A 20870-nucleotide genomic window follows, 5' to 3' on the forward strand; every position below is an offset into this window, starting at 1 on the left:
TATGATTCGCGGCTAGCAGAGACAAGATGGATGATTCGAGGTTGAATCGAGTGACCTTGCACATATTTGTGCAAAGTTTTTGATTGATAGGTTTAAATGGGATGAGGAAAGAAGAGAGGAAGGGAAACGTAGGCGGTCGGGTGGCACAAATAAGTAGGGTTCTAGGGGTGTATATAAGGTTAAGACTAAGGGACGAGATCTGAGCCATTGAATCTTTGATCAACGACTCTGATTTATGGGAGAATAGAAATTAGTAAAAGGATTTATTATGGAAAAAATGATGGTCATTGGATCTTTATTGTAATGATCCGGCAGGTCATTTCGAGAGTTATATCTCTGTTTCCCCCATTTCTGCTTCTTCTATGTTCTTGAGTTATATTGTGATATACCGAGTTAGTTGGTTCGGGTCTGGAGTGGTTTCAGAGTGAATTGAGATACATAGTGTCTTTATTAGAAGTTTAAGTCAGAAAAAGTCATTTGGATGTTGACTTATGTGTAAACGATCGGTGATTTGGAGGTCTGTAGTGGAATTTTGCTTGAATTGGCAAAAATTGAAAATTTGGTGATTTTGGTCGGAAGTGAAAAATTTGATATCAGGGTCAGAATGAATTTCCGGATGTTAGAGTAGGTTCGTGGTGTCATATGTGACATGCTTGTAAAATTTGAGGTCATTCGGACGTGGTTTGGTAGGTTTCGGCGTCTTTTTCGGAATTTGGAAGTTTAGAAGTTCTTAGGCTTGATTCTGAGGGTAATTTGGTATTTTGATGTTGTTTTGAGTGATTCGAAGGCTAAACTAAGTTTGTATGTTGTTATATGACTTGTTTGTACATTTGTTTGAGGTCCCGAGTGCCTCACGAGGTGTTTCAGATGCTCAATGGAAGGAAGTTTTGGACTTAAGCTTGGCAGATTCTTCTGATGTTCTGGTGTTTTCGCACATGCGGTGGGAGGCCTGTAGGTGCGGCCCCGCAGAAGTACTTAGGAAGTCGCAGATGCGGGAAAAGCTAGGTTGGATTGGAATCGCAGGTGCGAGAAGGGGGATGCTTCTGCGAGACCGCATATGCGAGGCTGAGACGCAGATGCAGAAGAGAGGAGTTTGGCTGTTTTCGCAGAAGCGGAGGGAAATGCGCAGGTGCGCGTCCGTAGGTGTGTGACCTGGGATGCAGGTGCGGGGCTAGTGCGTTAAGTGAATTTCCGCATAAGCGGATTTCCGAACCATAGAAGAGGCTCCGCAGGTGTGGATATTGGACCGCATGTGCGGTTTTGCTGGGCAGAAAGTATAATTAGAGGGCTTTGAGATTTTTCCTCATTTTCACAATTTGGAACACAGACTTTTGAGCTTTTGGAGTGATATTTGGAAGGAAATTCAAGGGTTATCACTGAGGTAAGTTCCTTGAGCCTAATTATCCTTAGCTATGGTATTGTTACGTTGATTTCTCACCTAATTAGTAGGGTTTTGAAGTGAAAATTGGGGGTTAGGGCTTGGGATTTTGGAGAGTGGATTTGGGGGATTTGAGATACCAAATGATGCCGGATTTTGATGAATTTAGTATGGGTGGACTCGTGAGTGAAAGGAATTTCGTGTTTTATAAGTTTTATTGGATTCCGAGACGTGGGCCCGGTGGGGGGGGAGGGGGCGGGTTTGAGTCGATTTCGGATTTGAGCTATAGTTTGGTATTTTTCTTGTGGAATTGGTTCCTTTAGCCTATATTGATCATATTGTATTGCTTGTGGCTAGTTTCGGGATGTTTGGAGGCCGATTTGAGAGGCAAGGGCATCGCGGAGTAGGATTTTGCTTGGTTTGAGGTAAGTAACGCTTCCAGACTTGGTTCTGAGGGTTTGAAACCCCAAATTATGTGTTATGTGATTGGTATTGAGGTGATGCACATGCCAAGTGATTGGCGTGCGGGCGTGCAAGGTGAAAACTATGGGCTGGGTGATTCCGTGGCACCGTTTAGTGATTCTATTTTGTTAATATCCATGCTTTCAACATTTGATAAAGTAATTGAGCTGTAAATCATGCTAGATATCATGTTTAGGCTCAACGCCAGTATTGGTTGGACCCTCAGCGGTCATTTCTTGCTGTCATCTCACTAGTTTCATTTACTATTCCATACTCAGTCATGATCATGCAATTTTATATCATACCTCGGTCCCAGTTATTTACTGATTCATCATATCATTATGCCGAGTTGTTTTCTTGACATTATGAGCCCATGGTGAGACTAGAGAGATTAATGACTGAGTGAGGCCGAGTGCCTAGTTATGACTGACAGTTATGGGATCGGGCTGTATGCCGCAGTGGTTATATTGATGATTATGATAGCGTATATGCTGTAGGAGCCCTTCCGGGGTCTGTAACACACCCTAGTGAGCGCGGATGATATTATTGAGGGATGGATTTCCATGGACATGGATTTGTCCAAAGTACTTGATAACTGGAGATGGATTTCTCCATAGGATTGGATTGCCCTTTTCCCTCGGTACTGGTGGCTTATAGTCAGTGTTGTATATGTTACGGAATGGATTTCCCTAGGTCGGATGGCCATATGCAGTACCGAGTTGTTGGATACTTGAGAGTGAAGCACATGGTGCATTTTATACACTATATGCATTGGCATGTAGAGATAGTTGCATTGTATACCTTATACTGTTCAGATATGTATTTCATTTACTGCTTGAGTTGTATATTTGACTTGAAAGCATGCCTACGTTTCTGCACATTTATTTATGTTATACCTATTGAGGTTGAGTTCGTCACTACCTTTCAGTCCAAAGTTTGGACTTGTTATTTACTGAGTTGGTGTACTCACGTTACTCCCTGTACCTCGTGTGCAGATCCAGGCAATATCGGTCATAGCGGCGATTGCTGATTGAGGATTCTATAGTTTTGGAGATTAGCAAGATAGTTGCACAGCATTCGCTGGCCTTGACTCTTCTTCCTTATCTATTTCTTACTTTCATTTTATACCTCTAGACACTGTAGTAAATTGTATTTTGGATCTGGACGCTCATGTACTCAGTGACACCCTGGTTTTGGACAGGATTGTATCACTTTAGGATTTTCTTATGTTTCATACAGTTTTTCTTTAATGTTAAATGCTTCCTTTAACGTTTTCAACTTATTGTTGTTGGTGTTGGGTTTTGACTTGAGGTTGGCCTAGTTCCACGATAGGCGCCATCACGACGGTCGATTTTGGGTCGTGACAAGTTGATATCAGAGCCTAGGTTACATAGGTCTCATGAGCGGGTTTAGTAGAGTCTTGCGGATCGATACGGAGACGTTTGTACTTATCTTCGAGAGGCTATAGAACCCTTAGGAAACTCCACATTCTTGAATTCTTGTCGTGCAAATCTATTGATTATAGTAACTAAACATCTGTTGTTTCATTCTCTCACAGATGGTGAGGACTCGTAATACCGGTCTGGAGGGCCTACCACCAGTACCACCAGCCAAGGCCGCGAGAGGCCAAGGTCGCGGTAGAGGCCGTGATAGGGGCAGAGGTACAGCCGGCACAGTATCTAGGACAGTACCTGCAAATCCACCAGTTGCCCCAGATGGGACCAGACTCCAGTTGTTGATGCACTGGCTCAGGCACCACCTGTGCCTATTGTGATTTCAGGCCTTCAAGAGGCCTTATCTCAGATTCTGTCCGTGTGCACCAGCCTTGCTCAGGCGGTCTCTATTCCGGCCGTAGCAGCCACTTTTTAGGCCGGGGTGGTGCTCAGACTCCCGCTGCTCGCACACCAGAGCAGGTGGTACAGGGATTCCAAACACCGTGGGCACCACCTGCCAAGCCGATTGCAGCGTAGATTGGTTCCTGCTACGCCTGAGAATGAGCAGCGTAGATTGGAGAGGTTTGGGAGACTCTAACCTCCATCTTTCAGTAGTGCAGAGGGAGAGGATGCATAGGGTTTCTTGGATAGGTGTCCGAGGATACTCCGTACAACATGTCAGATCTCGTTCACTACCTTTCAATTCTCTAGGGATGTATTTAGTTGGCGGGAGGCTTATGAGAGGCGTAGGCCGGTCGGCGCAACACCCCTTACTTGGCAGCAGTTCTCCGTTATCTTTCTAGAGAAGTTCGTGCCTCAGTCCCATAGAGGGGAGCTGCGTAGACAGTTTGAGCAGCTTCGTCAGGGTGATATGTTTGTAATGCAGTATGAGATTCGATTCTTAGAGTTGGCTCATCATGCTATCTGGTGGGTTCCCACAGATAGGGAGAGGATCAGGAGGTTTATAGATGGCCTCACTTATCAATTGCAATTGCTTATGAGCAGAGAGGGAGTGTATGGTGCTACTTTTGATGAGGTTGTCGACATTGCTCGGCAGATTGAGATGGTTAGCGGTCAGGAGAGGGTTGAAACAGAGGCCAAGAGGCCTCGTGGACATTGTAGATTTAGTGGTACTCCTTCTAGGGGTCAGTTCCAACATGGTAGAGGCCGCCCATTCACGCATGCTCAGATGGCTCACCCAGTGCACCGAGGTGCATTATCCGGTCATGGGCCCCATGGTTATCAGCAGGGCTAGACATCATTCGGTGCGCTACCAGCTCAGAGTCCGTCTCATGCACCTTCAGCCCAGGGTTCATCCGTGTCAGGTCCTTCTGGCGGTTATTCCAGTGCTCTAGGTTCCCTTCAGTCCCCAGTGGCCAGTAGAGGTTGCTTTAAGTTTGGGGATTTGGATCATATAAAGAGGTATTGTCCACGCCTGACAGGAGGTTCATCTCAGCAGAAGAGTCAGCCTTCGATTACAACACCAGTTCCTCCACCCGCGCAACCAGCTAGGGGTGGAGCCCAGTCAGTTAGGGGTCGCTCGAGAGAGGGAGGTATATCGGGGGGTGGCCAAGCCCGTTTCTATGCTCTTCCTTCCAGACAAGATGCTATTGTTTCAGATGCTGTGATTATAAGTATTGTCTCTGTTTGTCACAGAGATGCCTCTGTATTATTCGACCCTGGTTCCATTTATTCATATGTTTCCTCGTATTTTGCTCATTTCCTGGTTATGCCCCGTGCGTCTTTAGTTTCATCTGTTCATGTACCTACTCATGTGGGTGATACTATTGTTATGGACTATGTATATCGGTCATGTGCGGTGACCATTAGGGGTCTGGAGACCATAGTGGATCTTTTCTTGCCCAGTATGGTCGATTTTGATTTGATATTGGGTATGGATTGGTTGTCTCTATGTCATGCTGTTCTAAATTGTCACGCTAAAATTTAGACGTTGGCGATGCCAGATTTGCCGAGAGTTGATTGGAGCAGTTCTATAGATTATTTACCTAGTAGGGTGATCTTATATTTGAAGTCTTGACGGATGGTTGAGAAGGGTTGTCTATCCTATTTTACATTTTTGAGGGATGTTAGTGCAGAGACTCCTGCCATTGATTCTGTTTCGGTGGTACGTGACTTTTTGGATGTGATTCCTGCAGACCTGTCGGGCATGCCGCCTAACAGGGATATTGGCTTTGGTATTGATTTGGCGCCGAGCACTCAACCTATTTCTATTCCACCATATCGTATGGCACCGACGGAGTTGAAAGAATTGAAGGGACAACTTTAGGAACTCCTTGGTAAGGCATTTATTTGACCTAGTGTGTCACCTTGGGGTGCACCAGTCCTATTTGTGAAGAAGAAGGATGGTTCCATGAGGATGTGCATTGATTACAGGCAGTTAACAAGGTCACAGTGAAGAACAAGTACCTTTTGCCACGTATTGATGACCGAATTGATCAGCTTCAGGGGGGGAAGGTGTTTTCCAAGATTGATTTGAGGTCAGAGTATCACCAGCTGAAGATTCAAGATGCAGATATTCTTAAGACAACTTTCAGGACCCGATATGGCCATTATGAGTTCATAGTGATGTCTTTTGGGCTGACCAATGCCCCAGTAGCGTTCAAGCATTTGATGAACAATGTATTCCAGCCCTATTTAGGCTCATTCGTTATTGTATTCATTGATGACATCCTGGTGTACTCTCATAGCCAGGAGGAGCATGCTCAGCATCTGTGGATTTTGTTACAGAGATTGAGAGAGGAGAAGCTTTATGCAAAGTTCTCTAAGTGTGAGGTTTGACTTGGTTCAGTAGCATTCTTGGGGCACATGGTGTCTAGTAAGGGTATTCAGGTGGATCCAAAGAATATAGAGGCGGTGTAGAGTTGGCCTAGACCGTCCTCGGCCACAGAGATTAGGAGCTTTCTTGGTTTGGCGAGCTATTACCGTCTCTTTGTAGAAGGATTTTCATCTATTGCATCTCCCTTGACCAAATTGACCGGAAAGGGTGCTCCATTAAGGTGGTCGGATGAGTGTGAAGAGAGCTTCCAGAAGCTCAAGACTGCTTTGACCACAGCTCCAGTTCTAGTTCTGCCGTCAGCTTTAGGTTCTTACAGCATGTATTGTGATACTTCTAGGATAGGTATTTGATGTGTTCTGATGCAGGAGAGTAGGGTGATTTCCGATGCCTCGCGCCAGTTGAAGACCCATGAAAAGAACTATCCTGTCCATGACCTTGAGTTAGCAGCTATTGTGCATGCCTTAAAGATTTAGCGGCACTATTTGTATGAGGTTCATTATGAGATCTATACTGATCAACGGAGTTTGCAACACCTGTTCAAGCAAAAGGATCTTAATTTGCACCGGCAGAGATGGTTGGAGATTCTCAAGGGCTATAATATCACTATTTTGTACCAACCGGGGAAGGCCAACGTGGTGGCCGATGCTTTGAGTCACCGGGCGGAGAGTTTGGGGAGTTTAGCATATCTTCTAACAGTAGAGAGACCTTTGGCATTGGATGTTCAAGACTTAGCGGGCTAGCTTGTCATACTGGATATTTCGGAGCCGAGTCGGCTATTGGCTTGTGTGGTCTCCAGGTCTTCTCTTTATGACCGTATCAGGGAGCGTCAATATGATGACCCCTACCTGCTCATTCTTCAGGACAGGGTTCAACAAGGTGATGCTAGGGATGTGACTATTAGTGATGACAGCATGCTGAGGATGCAGGGCTGGATATATGTGCCTAATGTATATGGGCTCCGGGAGTTGATTCTTGAGGAGGCCCACAGCGCGCGGTATTCCATCCATCCGGGTGCCGCGAAGATGTACCAGGATTTGAGACAACACTATTGGTGGAGGCGGATGAAGAAGGATATAGTTGGGTTTGTGGCTTGGTGTCTCAACTGTCAGCACGTTAAGTATGAACATCAGAGACCGGGTGGCTTGTTTCAGAGGTTAGGGATCCTAGAGTGGAAGTGGAAGTGGATCACCATGGACTTCGTGTTTGTGCTCCCACAGACTTCGAGGAAGTTCGATGATATTAGGATTTTTATGGATCGGCTGACCAAGTCCACGCACTTTATTATACTTGGTACTACTTACTCTTTAGAGCGGTTGGCTGAGATTTACATCCGAGAGATTGTTCGCCTGCATGGTGTCCCACTTTCCATCATTTCAGATATGGGCACTTAGTTTACATCGCAGTTTTGGAGGGCCGTGCAGCGAGAGTTGGGTACTCAGGTTGGGTTGAGCACAACCTTTCACCCTCATACGGACGGACAGTACGATCGCACTATCCAGATATTGGAGGACATGTTACGCGCTTGTATTATTGATTTTGGGGGTTCGTGGGACCAACTTCTGCCACTCACGGAGTTTGCATATAACAACGGTTATCAGTCGTGCATTCAAATGGCTCCGTACGAGGCTTTATATGGGAGGAGGTGTAGATTTCCAGTAGGATGGTTCTAGCCAGGTGAAGCTAGGATCTTGGGTACAGACTTGGTCCAGGATGCATTATACAAGGTGAAATCGATTCAGGAACGGCTTTGCATGGCACAGTTTACGCAGAAGAGCTATGCGGATAGGAAGGTCCGTGATGTGTCTTTCATGGTTGGGGAGAAGGTGTTGCTACAGGTATCACTCATGGAGGGTGTTATGAGGTTTGGGAAGAGGGGCAAGTTGAGCCCCCGGTTCATTGGGCCTTTTGAGGTGCCTCAGAGGATAGGGGAGGTGGCTTACAAGCTTGCCTTGCTACCCAGATTGTCGAGTGTGCATCCAGTGTTTCACATTCTATGCCCCTGAAGTATATTGGATATTTGTCCCATGTTTTGGACTACAACACTGTTCAGTTGGATGGTGATATGACTTATGATGTGGAGCCGGTGGCCATTTTGGATCAGCAGGTTCGGAAGTTGAAGTCAAAAGATATAGCTTCAGTGAAGGTGCAGTGGAGAGGTCAGCCTGTGTATGAGGCCACCTGGGAGACCAAGCGGGAGATGTGGAGCAGATATCCACACCTATTTGAGGCTCCAGGTATGTTTCTAGACTCGTTCGAGGACAAACATTTGTTTAAGAGGGAGATGATGTAACGACCCGGTCGGTCGTTTTGAGAGTTATAGCCCTGTTTCCCCCATTTCTGCTTCTACTGTGTTTATCAGTTATATTATGATATATCGGGTTAGTTTGTTCGGGTCCGGAGTAGTTTCGAAGTGAATAGAGACACTTAGTCTCTTTATTAGAAGCTTAAGTCGGAAAAAGTCAATCGGATGTTGACTTATGTGTAAACGATCTAGGATTTGAATTTTGATGGTTATGTTAGCCTTGTTATGTGATTTTGGACTTAGGAGCGCGTTCGGAATGTGATTTGGAGGTCCGTAGTAGAATTTGGCTTGAATTGGCAAAAATTGAAAATATGGCGATGTTGGTCGGCAGTGGAAAATTTGATATCAGTGTCGGAATGAATTTTGGGAAGTTGGAGTAGGTTTGTGATGTCATTTTTGACGTGTGTGTAAAATGTTAGGTCATTCGGACGTTGTTTGGTAGGTTTCAGCATTTTTTTCGGAATTTGGAAGTTTAGAGGTCCTTAGGCTTGAATCCGAGGGTAATTTGATGTTTTGTTGTTGTTTTGAGTGATTCGAAGGCTCGACTAAATTCGTATGTTGTTATATGACTTGTTGGTACAATTGGTTGAGGAAGTCTCAGATGCGGGCAAGGCTGGGTTGGATTGGAATCGCAGGTGCGAGAAGGGTGACGCTTCGGCGAGGCTAAGACGCAGATACGGAAGAGAGGAGTTTGGTTGTGTTCGCAGAAGCAGAGGGAAATGCACAGGTGCACGTTTGCAGGTGCGTGACCTTGTGCGGGGCCAGTGCGTTAAGTGAGTTTCCGCAGAAGCGGAGTTCCCAAACGCAAAAGCGGCTCCGTAGGTGCGGATATTGGACAACAAGTGCGGTTTTGCTTGGCAGAAAGTATAAATAGAGGACTTCGAGATATTTCCTGATTTTCACAAATTGGAACACGGACTTTGGAGCATTTGGAGTGATCTTTGGAAGGAAATTTGAGGGTTATCACTGAGGTAAGTTCCTTGAGCATAATTATCCTTATCTATGGTGTTTTCCCATTGATTTGTCAACTAATGAGTAGGTTTTTGAAGTGAAAATTGGGGTGTAGGGCTTGGGATTTTGGATAGTGGATTTGGGGGATTTGAGAGACTAAATGATGTCGGATTTTGATGAATTTAGTATGGGTGGACTCGTGAGTGATTGGGCTTGCGGGTTTTGTGATTTTTGTTGGATTCCGAGACGTGGGCCCTGGGGGGGGGGTGAGTCGATTTCAGATTTGGGCTATAGTTTGGTATTTTTCTTGTGGAATTTGTTCCTTTAGCCTATATTGATCGTATTGTAATGCTTGTGGCTAGATTCGGGATGTTTGGAGGCCGATTTTAGAGGCAAGGGCATCGCGGAGTAGGATTTTTCTTGGTTTGAGGTAAATAATGCTTCCAAAGTTGGTTCTGAGGGTTCGAAACCTCAGATTATGAGTTATGTGATTGTTATTGAGGTGACGCACATGCCACGTGATGGGCGTGCGGGTGTGCACCATGAGAATTGTGACCTAGGTGATTCCGTGGCACCGTTTAGTGACTTTATTCTGTTAATATCCATGCTTTCAACATTTGATAAATTAATTGAGCTATAAATCATGCTAGATATCATGTTTAGGATTTGTGCCAGTATTGGTTGGACCCTCAGCGGTCGTTTCTTGCTGTCATCTCACTAGTTTCATTTACTATTCCACACTCAGTCATGATCATGCATTTTTATATCATACCTCGGTCTCAGTTATTTGTTGATTCATCATATCATTGTTTCGGGTTGTTTTCATGACATTGTGAGCCCATGGTGAGACTAGAGAGGTTGATGACTGAGTGAGGCCGAGTGCCTGGTTATGAGTGACAGTTATGGGATCGGGCTGTAGGAGCCCCTCTGGAGTCTTTAATGCACCCCAGTGAGCGCGGATGATATTATTGAGGGATGAATTTCCATGGACATGGATTTGTCCGAAGTACTTGATAACTGGAGATGGATTCCTCCACAGGGTTGGATTGCCTTTTTCCCTCGGTACTGGTAGCTTATAGTCAGTACCGAGTGGTTGGATACTTGAGAGTCGAGCACATGGTGCATTTCATATAGTTTGTGCATTGGCATGTAGAGATAGTTGAGTTGTATACCTTACACTGTTCAGATCTGTATTTCCTTTACTGCTTGAGTTGTATATTTGACTTGAAAGCATGCTTATGTTTCTGCACATATTTTTCTATTATACACGTTGAGTTGAGTTCGTCACTACCTTTCAGTCCAAAGTCTGGACTTGTTACTTACTGAGTTGGTGTACTCACGTTAGTCCCTGCACCTCGTGTACAGATCCAGGCGATACCGGTCGCAGTTGCGGTTGCTGATTGAGGATTCTAGTGTTTTGGAGACTAGCAAGGTAGATGCACAGCGTTTACGAGCCTTGACTCTCCTTCTTATCTTTGTAGTACTTTCAGTTTATATCTCTAGACACTGTAGTAGACAGTATTTCTGATCTAGACGCTCATGTACTTAGTGACACCCTAGTTTTGGGCTGGATTGTATCACTTTGGGATTTTCTTATGTTTCAAACAGTTTTTGTTTAATGTTAAATGCTTCCGGTAACGTTTACAACTTATTGTTGTTGGTGTTGGGTTGTTGAGTTGAGGCTGGCCTAGTTCCACGATAGGCGCCATCACGACGGTCGATTTTGGGTGGTAACATTTGTGATCCAACGGCTGAGATGGGATCCGGTGAAAGCTTGAAAATAAAGGAAAAATAATGGTTAATTGTGGACCGTTGATGGATTGAATCAACAGTCCAGTTCTTTTGTGTTTCTTATGTGAGTGTTGGAGAGCCATGACATGGCGCAATGCAATTGGTTTAGGGGAGATGGCATGTATTGCCAACTTGGATGACAGGGGTGGGTCTGGCCCGGGTCAAGGGTGGTTGGGCTTGAGTATTAGGCTAGATTAGAATTTAAAATATAGCCATATTGTTTAGCTAATCAATTGCAATTACAGCCTTTAAATTTTTAAACCCCTTTTTAAAATTAACTTAATCAAACTTAATTAATCCTAATTATATGCAATAAAAAATAATCATCAAATATATTATTAATTACTGTAGTTAATTAGTTATTAAAATTAATACTTTGTCTGCAAAAACTAATTTTGGCTAATTAAAGCAGTAAAGGTGGTATAGTTATAAATTAAAGATTAATTTGTTAAATTATTTACAAAACCTGTTTATCAAGATATGAAAATTATTTTAATAGTTAAAAATAGTAAGAGTAATATAATTTATGCATATTTAATACCAAATTTTTATTTATTTAACATTGTTAATACGTATTATATTATTTATATTTTAATAAAAAATGTATTATTGAATTAAAAATATTTTACTACATTTATTGCTGATTAACAAACATGAATAATTTAATTTGTAAAAGTGAGGGTCAAAATTAATCGTCAACAACTGCCCCTCTATGACCGGAGACGACAAAAGAGTTTGTAGGCAAAGAAATTGACTTAATGACTAATTTTACCCCAACTCTAGGCATGTATTGGAGAGATGGTATATGGGATTGTTAAGCTCATGAATAGTGAGGTTGGGACTGAATTCTGGCTTTGAGTCATCTACATACCTCGGGCTTAATGAGGATCAGGCATCATGTAGTTCTGGAATGACGATTCGGTCAGAGTTGCGCTTGAAGGAATTGTCCCAGTATCGTATTATGATGATACTACAAGACGAGAGGATTTTGGAACCCAAATGACTTCATGGATTGTAGCTTGATTATGAGATTTGGAGTTCTACTGATCGGATTTAGTTGGAGTTTGGATACTTCGCTCGCTTATGAGTTTGTTGTTCCTCATTCCGGGGTAGCTTGGTTTGCTGCTAAGAAGAAGTTCCACGTTGCAGTGTTTAAACCTGCAAAAAGATAATACACACATACCCATATATCGTAATGCAAATACGTTAAGATATAATGTAAATATCCAAGAACGATGATGCCTGACTGCCGGCTATCCATTATTTAAGATCTTGGGTGATAGGATGTTTGAATCTCAAGTATCCAAGCGCTAAAACATTATTTGGGATGTCGAGGAAGGGTATTTGAATCTGACATAAATGTTAGCCGGGCAGTGTACCATTCTGCAGTTGTTGGAGCATTTGAATCCACGCGATGGGAGTACTCAATTTTGAATTTTCCCTCGATGGGAATATTCGATTTGACTTTGAATCTCCACGCGATGGGAGTAGTTGACTTTGAATTTAAAATATCCATACGATTGGAGTATCTCCACGCGATGGGAGCATTTGACTTTGAATGTAAAATGCCTATAAGCTGTATAAATAAAATGTCAAAACATTCAAGGAAAAACGAAGAAGTAAATGAGCATGCCCAAGAAATACTCTTTATTGCAGAACTAATTTGCGGTCCTCGATCGACGGAACATGCAGCTAAATTAAATGGTCTATCCTTCAATTGGCCAAGTTGGGGATGGGGTTTGGAAATATCTACTTGGAATCTCCAATGTGGCGGAGTAACAGTGCGATCTGTATAAAGTGCTCCAATTGGCGGGGCGAACGATGCGATCTGTACAAACTGCTCAAGTTGGTAAATCGATCGGTTTGATATATATATATATATATATATATATATATATATATATATATATATATATATATATATATACACAGGGAACTCTGATTAGTGAAGCGGGCGGGTTGCTATAAACAGGACACTACCATTGAAGAAGCACATGGTTTGTTGTATATAGGATGCTCCGACGGGCAGAGCGGACGGTTTGATATGTACAAAAAATGCTCTGATTTTTGTCGAAGGTTTGGCTCGGGGATACCTGCAAATAGTTTGAAGTTAGTCCTTATCTATATATGAGAAAATTAATTGAATAATAAAGGTGAGATAGGGGCTCATGAGATTGTAGCAGATTTGTCATTGTTCTTGGTGATCTAGCGACCTTCGATTCTCCAATGTGGCATTGTAGGGGAAGGGGCATTGGTGTTGATCATGGACCTGGACTTGCCCTGGATCTGGTGAATTATCCCATGAAGTTTGGTAAGTAGAAAAGTAGAATTTCTTTAAAAGTCATTTTGGAAAATCGTTTATGTTTATGGTAAATGTTGTTGTTCTGGATTGTGACATGTTTAGAAGTTTCTTCTGATGTGAGTATCATTTTGGGATGGTGCCACATTGTTGATGATGATTTCCTAGATGTAGACCTGATTACGTAGCTTCCTTCCATCATGATTACGTTCTAATCTAAGCAATGCATTATAAAGGCTTTCTTGGGGTTGTGACTGAACCTTTTCAGGTTGCCTACGTATCTGAACGGAATTAGGTCTGAACATAGTTTAAGGATAATGAAATGATGAGATAATGAAATGAAATGACTAAGCCTGACTCAAGTAGCCTACGTATCTAAATGGAATCAAGTCAATTCATATTACGATTACAATAGATGTAAAAATGGTAGAATTTGGAATTACATGGCCGAGTCTGACTTAGACTACCTACGTAGACAAATGGAATCACGCCAAAACGTAGTTCGATTACAATATATGACTGAATCTTATGTGGATTACGTACATATTCCTACCAATGGAAATTAAGTCATGGAATAATTCAGAGTACGTGAAAAATGACATTTGGATTTTCTATTACAAGAGTGGGACAGGACCCTATGTGGGTTGCCTATGTATCCCACTGTGGGAAGTCAGGTCATGCATAGTTCCGTGACAACAAAACCATAACTCTATTGTCTTCAAATGTAGTATCTTTTCAGTGCGTCTAAATTGATAGGCTTCGTGCTGACTCTGCCATCCATTTATGCTAGGATTAATGCTCCCCCCGACAATACTCGTTGGACCACATAAGTAACCAGCCAATTTGGCACAAACTTCCCTTTTGCTTATTCTTGATGGGGGAATATCTTCTTCAAAACCAGTTGCCCCAGTATGAATTGTCGTGGTTTCACTTTTTGTTGAATGCATTGGCCATCCTATTTTGATATAATTGACCATGACATACTATGTCCATTATCTTTTCATCATTGCGCATGATTATACTTGTCGGACTCCATTATGCATCATCTAGCTTGGCTTCTTGAATAATTCTCAAAGATGGTATTGCGACCTCCAAGGGAATCACGGCTTATGTGCCATATATTAACTTGTATGGCGTTTCCCCAGTAGATATCCTCATGCTAGTCCGGTAACTAATAAGGCACTATCTTCCGCAAGATCCTCTTGATGATTTTGTTAGCTGCTTCAATTGCTCCATTCATTTTTGGCTTGTAGTCTATGGAATTACGGTGGACATTTTAGAACTTCTCGCAAATCTCCTTCATGAGATTGATGTTGAGATTGGCTGAGTTGTCCTTTATGATTGATTCTGTAATCCCAAATTGACAGACTATGTTGTTACGGACGAAATCTACTACCATATTCTTCGTGACAACCTTGTATATGGAATCTTTGACCCATTTGCAGAAGTAATTGATGGCTACTAAGATGAAACTATGCCCATTTGATGTGGCTGGTTTTATAGGTCCAATCACATCCATGCCCCTAGAGGCAAACAGCCAAGGAGAACCCATTATGTTTAACTCATCCAGCAGAACCCGGATGAAATCCCCATGAATTTGACACTGGTGACACTTCTGCACGTAGTGGATTCTATCCTTTTCCATGGTCATCTTAAAATATCTGGCTCTCAGTATATTCTTGGCTAAAGTGAAACCGTTCATGTGACCCCCGCACACTCCTGCATTTATTTCTTCCGATATTCTCATTGCCCCGGTAGCATCTACACACCTTAAAAAACCCAAATCTGGGGTCCTCTAACATAGGACTTTCCCGTTAAGTAAAAAGTGATTGGCTAGTCTCATCAATGCTCGTATTTGACCATTAGTGGCAATCTTTGGATATTTTCTTGCCTCGAGGAACCTTTTGATGCCGTGGTACCAATGCTTGCCATCATGATCTTCATCCAAGTGGAAACAATATGCTTGCTGATATTAAATCTCTATCTTGATAGGGTCGATGCAATATTTGTCCCGATGTTGAATAATGGATGACAAAGTTACGAGAGCGTCGGCATACTCATTCTGGATTCTTGGAACATACTTTAACTCGATCTTGGTGATCATCTTGCACAACCCCTTTACACAATGCATGTATGGAAGGATCTTGACATTCTTGGTTGTCCTTTTCCTTGAACTTGGTGAATCAACAGATCGGAATATCCTATGACCAAAAGTTCCTTGATGTTCATGTCTACTGCCATCCTAATCTCGAGGATGCATGCCTCGTATTCTGCCATTTTATTTGTATAGGGGAACCTTATCTTGGCTAAAGTCGGATAATGTTGTCCCTACTCGGAAATTAGGACTGCTCTAATTCCTACTCCCTTGAAATTTGCGTGTCATTCGAAAAACATTCTCCATGATAGGTATAACTATGAAATGTCCTCCCCAGCAAATAACACTTCTTCATCTGGAAAAATTTATGTGAGATGAGTGGCGAATGATTGTCCGATGATAGCTTTCTGGGTCACGTACAAAATGTCAAACTCACTAAGAAGGATCTGCCATTTGGCCAACGTTTTGGTAGGCATTGGCTTCTGAAAGATGTATTTGCGTGGGTCGAGTTGATATATCAAATATATGGTGTATGCTGACAAGAAATCTCTTAATTTGTGGGCGATCCAGGTCAAAGTGCAACAGGTCCATTCTAACAAGGTGTATCTAGTTTCGTATGGTGTAAATTGCTTGCTCAGTTAGTAAATAGCTTGCTCATTCTTTCCAGTCTCGACATGTTGTCCCAACATGCATCCAAATGCATCTTCCAAGACAATCAAGAATAGTAGCAGTAGCTTCCCAAGTTCAGGAGGAACCAATACTGGTGGACTTGACAAATATTCATTGATTCTGTCGAAAGCTTTATGACATTCCTCTGTCCACTTCGTGTCAGCATCTTTCTTCAATAACTTGAAAATTGGTTCATATATTACTGTTGACTGGGCTATGAACCTGCTGATGTAATTCAATCTCCCTAGGGAACTCATCACGTCCTTCTTGCTTTTGGGAGGAGGTAAGTCTGAATGGCCTTGATATTTGAGGGGTCCAGCTCTATCTCGTTTCTGCTGACGATGAAACCCAACAGTTTTCCTGCGGGAACTCCAAATTCATGCATCGCAGGAATCAACTTCAGACTATACCTTTGCAACCGCTCGAAGAACTTCCTTAAATCACGCATATGATCCTCACTTTTCTGAGACTTGATGATGGCATCATCCATATATACTTCGATATCCTTATGGATCATGTCGTGAAAGAGGCTCGTCATAGCCCTCATGTAGGTAATATTAGCATTCTTGAGAACGAGCGACATGAACATGTTTGCAATAAACTCCCCATGGTATGGTGAATGTTGTCTTCTCGGCATGCTCTTCATGGTGATATCTAGTGAAACAATCCACGAACGATGGTAATTCATGTTTCGCACAGTTGTCGATAATAATATGGATATTTGGGAAAGGAAAGTCATCCATGGGAGTGGCTTGCTTAAATCTCGATAGTCTACACATATCCAAATCTTTGCATCCTTTTTCGGCATCGATACGATTTTTGCCAACCACGTAAGGTAATTGGTGACCCTTAGCACGTTTTCTTCTATCTTTTTGGTGACATCTTCTTTGATCCTTAGACTCAAATCTGGCTTAAATTTTCTAGGTTTATGCTTGACCGGTGGTCTAGCGGGATCGGTGGGTAATCGGTGCGAGACGATGTCGGTACTTAATTTGGGCATGTTGACATATGACCAAGCGAATACATCGATGTATTGTCGGAGGACCTCTACCAATTCTTCCTTCTGTTCTACCTTCAGATGGATGATGATTTGAGTCTCTTTCACATCTTCTTCACTTCCTAGATTGATTACATTTGTCTCTTCGAGATTGGGCTTCTTCTGGCTTTCTAGCTATTCGATCTCATGCGGTAGGTTCTCAGGCATCATACTCTCGTCATATTATTCGTAGTCCAGATCATATTTCCCAAGGGTTTCGTTACATTCAGAATCATGGAACACATGTTTTATCAATTTGATTACTGAAAAGAAAACATTGAGGATAAATAAAGACAGATAAATACATGATGATTTTCAAGAAGATAATTCTTTTTGTTTCATCAAAAGGAATGTCTCAAAGTTCAAAGAGGCAGTTTAACAAAAAAGAAAAGGCATGGTTTAGGCCTCAATTGACGATGCGGTTTTCAAAACTACTATAATTCCACACTACCAAAACTCCCGGTGAACCAGAGATGGACTGGCGGTCTAGTTTTGCAAGGTCTCTCCTGGTTTGGCATCCCGAATGGTTGGTGTCTTGATATGAACTTCGCCGCAACATTCCTTGTTCATGGCCACGAATACTTTTCAATCCCATAGATGATATCTTCTTATAGTGGTGAGCTCTAACACAGACTCGGAACATGCTCTGGTACGAAAAGCTTCTTCCCAATGTTAACATTATAGGTTCTTCTAGTTGTAGGATGGTATCCTAAGCCAAGGGTGCCTTTCTGCCCCTTGTGTTGAATCAGCTCTATTATCCCATCTGACCGGGCTCCTAGCCCAGTCCCTGGTCAGTACCCATACTTCATCATTTCTTGCATTGCTATGTTTGACCTATACAGTGACTGCATACTATGATTCTGTTCATTCTTCTCCATTTCTATTGCTTGCATGATCACGACTGTGTGTAAGGAAACCCTATCCAATCTTTCTATAAAATGAACCTTATGTTCCAAGTAAGCTGATTGGCTCCATTCTCTTTGTACCACAATCTCCTGGTAATCCTATTCGAATTTCATACACTGATGGAACATGGAAGGAACTGCCCCTGCCATATGTATCCAGGGCCTTCCTAGTAGTAGATTATATGAAGATGATATCCATCACCTGAAACAATATTAGGAATTCAACCGGTCCAATTTGCAAGGCTAGGTAGATTTCTCCGATGACAACGTTCTACGATCCATCAAAATCCCTTACCTTAACATGGCTCTCTTTCACTTCCCTCAAATGAATGTCTAATTCCCGTAGAGTAGAGAATGGGCAAATGTTTACTCCAGATCCCCCATCGACAAGTACCCGAGATACGACCTTGTCTCCACACTTTACAGTGATGTGCAGAGCCTTGTTGTGATCCATTCCCTCCACAGGAAGTTCATCCCTCAGCAAGGAAATCTTGTTTTCCTCCACCATCTTCCCAATGGTTGTTTCTAGCACCTCACTGGTGGTAATTGCTCGGCACACATACTTTGCTTAGCGAGTTTACCAGAGCATCCGTGTGATTGTCGAAGATCATTAACAAATCCATAATCGATATGTGGGCAGGGTCTTCCTCAACTGTTCTTCTATGGAGTATTCTTTAATCGTCTTCCTCCTCAACCATTCTGCTGCCTCCATACCAGTTATGTATCTCCTATGATTTGGCTCCCTATTCGGATTTTCCTAGTTCACCTCTTTTGGAGCATAGCACCTTCCTGACTTAGTCATCCCATGAGCAGCTATGATGTCTGTCATCTTGCCCTTTCCCTTCGACTGATAAGTGCATGGAATTGTTTTATATTCTCGACTCTCTTCATCTCTAACGGCTCTGATGGGTCATTATTGGTATGTCTAAACCATCACAGGATGGTTTAGCTTGACAATGATCAATGGAGTTTCTCGAGAGGGTGTCCTTGCATCTTTGACATTCCCAATAGTAACGGTAGTCCCTTTCAAATCATAGTCCTCGTCCATTGTGATCATGTTGGCTCCTTGATTTCTATGGTTTGGTAGTGGGTTATGGTTTACATTTGATGGGGATGGGGTGAATTAGTTAGCTCCACTCTTAATCAGCATTCCGATCTCATTCTTCATTCTATAACATTCCATGGTGTCATGCCCAAGAACACCTAAATGATAGCACATCGCTTGCTTGCATCGAAATACTTGGAGGGTTGGTCAGGGATTCTTCCTTCCACTGGGTATATTAGTCTGGCTATTCTCAACATCTCAAATAATTGGGCTAAAGGTTCAAAATTGGGGTGGAGTTTATGAGGTTCCTTTCTTCAACCACCGTATAGTCGTGGTTGGTTTAGATTTTTATTGGCTCGGGGAAGGTTGTAGTGGGGTTGAGCATTGTTGTATTGTTGGGAGTTATATACTGGAGTATAAGTGAATTCAAGCGGTGGGTGAGTGTTTGCAGGGTAGGAATTGGTTAACGTGGGGGACTTGACTAATAGTAGGGGATGATCGTCGCCACTTCTTCTTTGTTCTTCTTCCCACTATCGATGGATCTGGAATGCATAGCCTTGTCAGCATATTATAGTGCAGCTTAGGGAATTTCTTATCCATGTCCAGCCAATCCCTCCAGTTTTTGGGATCTTGTTTGGTGTACCAAGTGAGCGAATCCCTAGTCAGACTCCTTATAAATAATTTCATTCTTAACTTTCCGTTTCTCCCCACTCCGACCATCTTGTCATAGTATGCCCTCAAATGAGCCTGGGGTTTACCTGTTCCATCAAAAATGTCAAACTTTGGAGGCTTATACCCTTCGGGCATGGCAACATCAAGGTGTATGCATAGGTCCTCATAATCCAAGCTCTCGCTCCCTCGAGCAACTTGGAGGTTCTTTATCTGTTTCCATAATACTCGTAGTTGTTCCGACAGTGACTCATCTTTATTGATCTTTACTTCTCTTTCAATTTCAGCATATTGGTCTATATCATAGGGCATTCTGACCCTGACATGCGCGGTAAATGTGGATTCAGAAGAAGCATATATGGGTGGAAGATACCACTCATGTGTGGTGGTGTGTGCCGTAGGTATATACTGCATGTGGTTGTTTGTGAAAGTGACATTGTCATGAGGAGGGGTGTGAACGAATATGGTGGTGGCTAGTGAATTGTGTGGTGCTTGGACATAGTTGGGAACATACAGTGTGTGTATGGGAGGGTTTGGTGGGTTTTCGAGGGTTACTAGCGATATGACTTGAGTAATGGCGGGGTTAGTAGTGATAGTAGTTGGTGTATTAGTTGTTTATCGGGTTAATGAAGAGAAATGGTCAGGGATTGAATCTAGTCAGGGGAAGCGAGGTAGTTGTGGAAGCGTCGTCATGGCCAGCTGTGCCAACTCGCGGATTTGTTGTACCTCTTCTCTCAATGACTCTATCTCATGTTCCATTCAGGCAACATGTTCATTATTTCGGGTATCGTGTTTTCCCCCTGATCCCCTAGGGTTGTCTGCCACCACTAGAGCTTTTTCGGCTGGGGCGTCTCTTGCAGACATATTCCCTTTGGACCTTAGATTGAATGGTGATTCGTCCAGTTTATATATCAACACAAATCAACCTCTTTTGTGTGGATACATAAAGTGATAAAGCGAGAAAGTAAAGAAAAATAGAAGTCAGTCCCAAGGATTGCATAGATATAATCACATAGAACACTTAGTTCACATATTCAT

At 42.7% G+C, this 20870-nt stretch overlaps 1 protein-coding gene across 1 annotated transcript; it reads left to right on the plus strand.

The window, feature by feature from the left end:
• The first annotated feature begins 4153 nt into the window (after window positions 1–4153).
• LOC138897623 (uncharacterized) lies at window positions 4154–5221 on the plus strand. The gene is made up of 2 exons (XM_070183617.1): window positions 4154–4418; window positions 4551–5221. The coding sequence occupies exons 1-2, from the start codon at window positions 4154–4156 to the stop codon at window positions 5219–5221; spliced, it is 936 nt and encodes a 311-aa protein (XP_070039718.1).
• The last annotated feature ends 15649 nt before the right edge of the window (window positions 5222–20870 follow it).

Source organism: Nicotiana tomentosiformis, chromosome 8, assembly GCF_000390325.3.
Source record: "Nicotiana tomentosiformis chromosome 8, ASM39032v3, whole genome shotgun sequence".
In the NCBI taxonomy this organism is placed as follows: domain Eukaryota; kingdom Viridiplantae; phylum Streptophyta; class Magnoliopsida; order Solanales; family Solanaceae; genus Nicotiana; species Nicotiana tomentosiformis.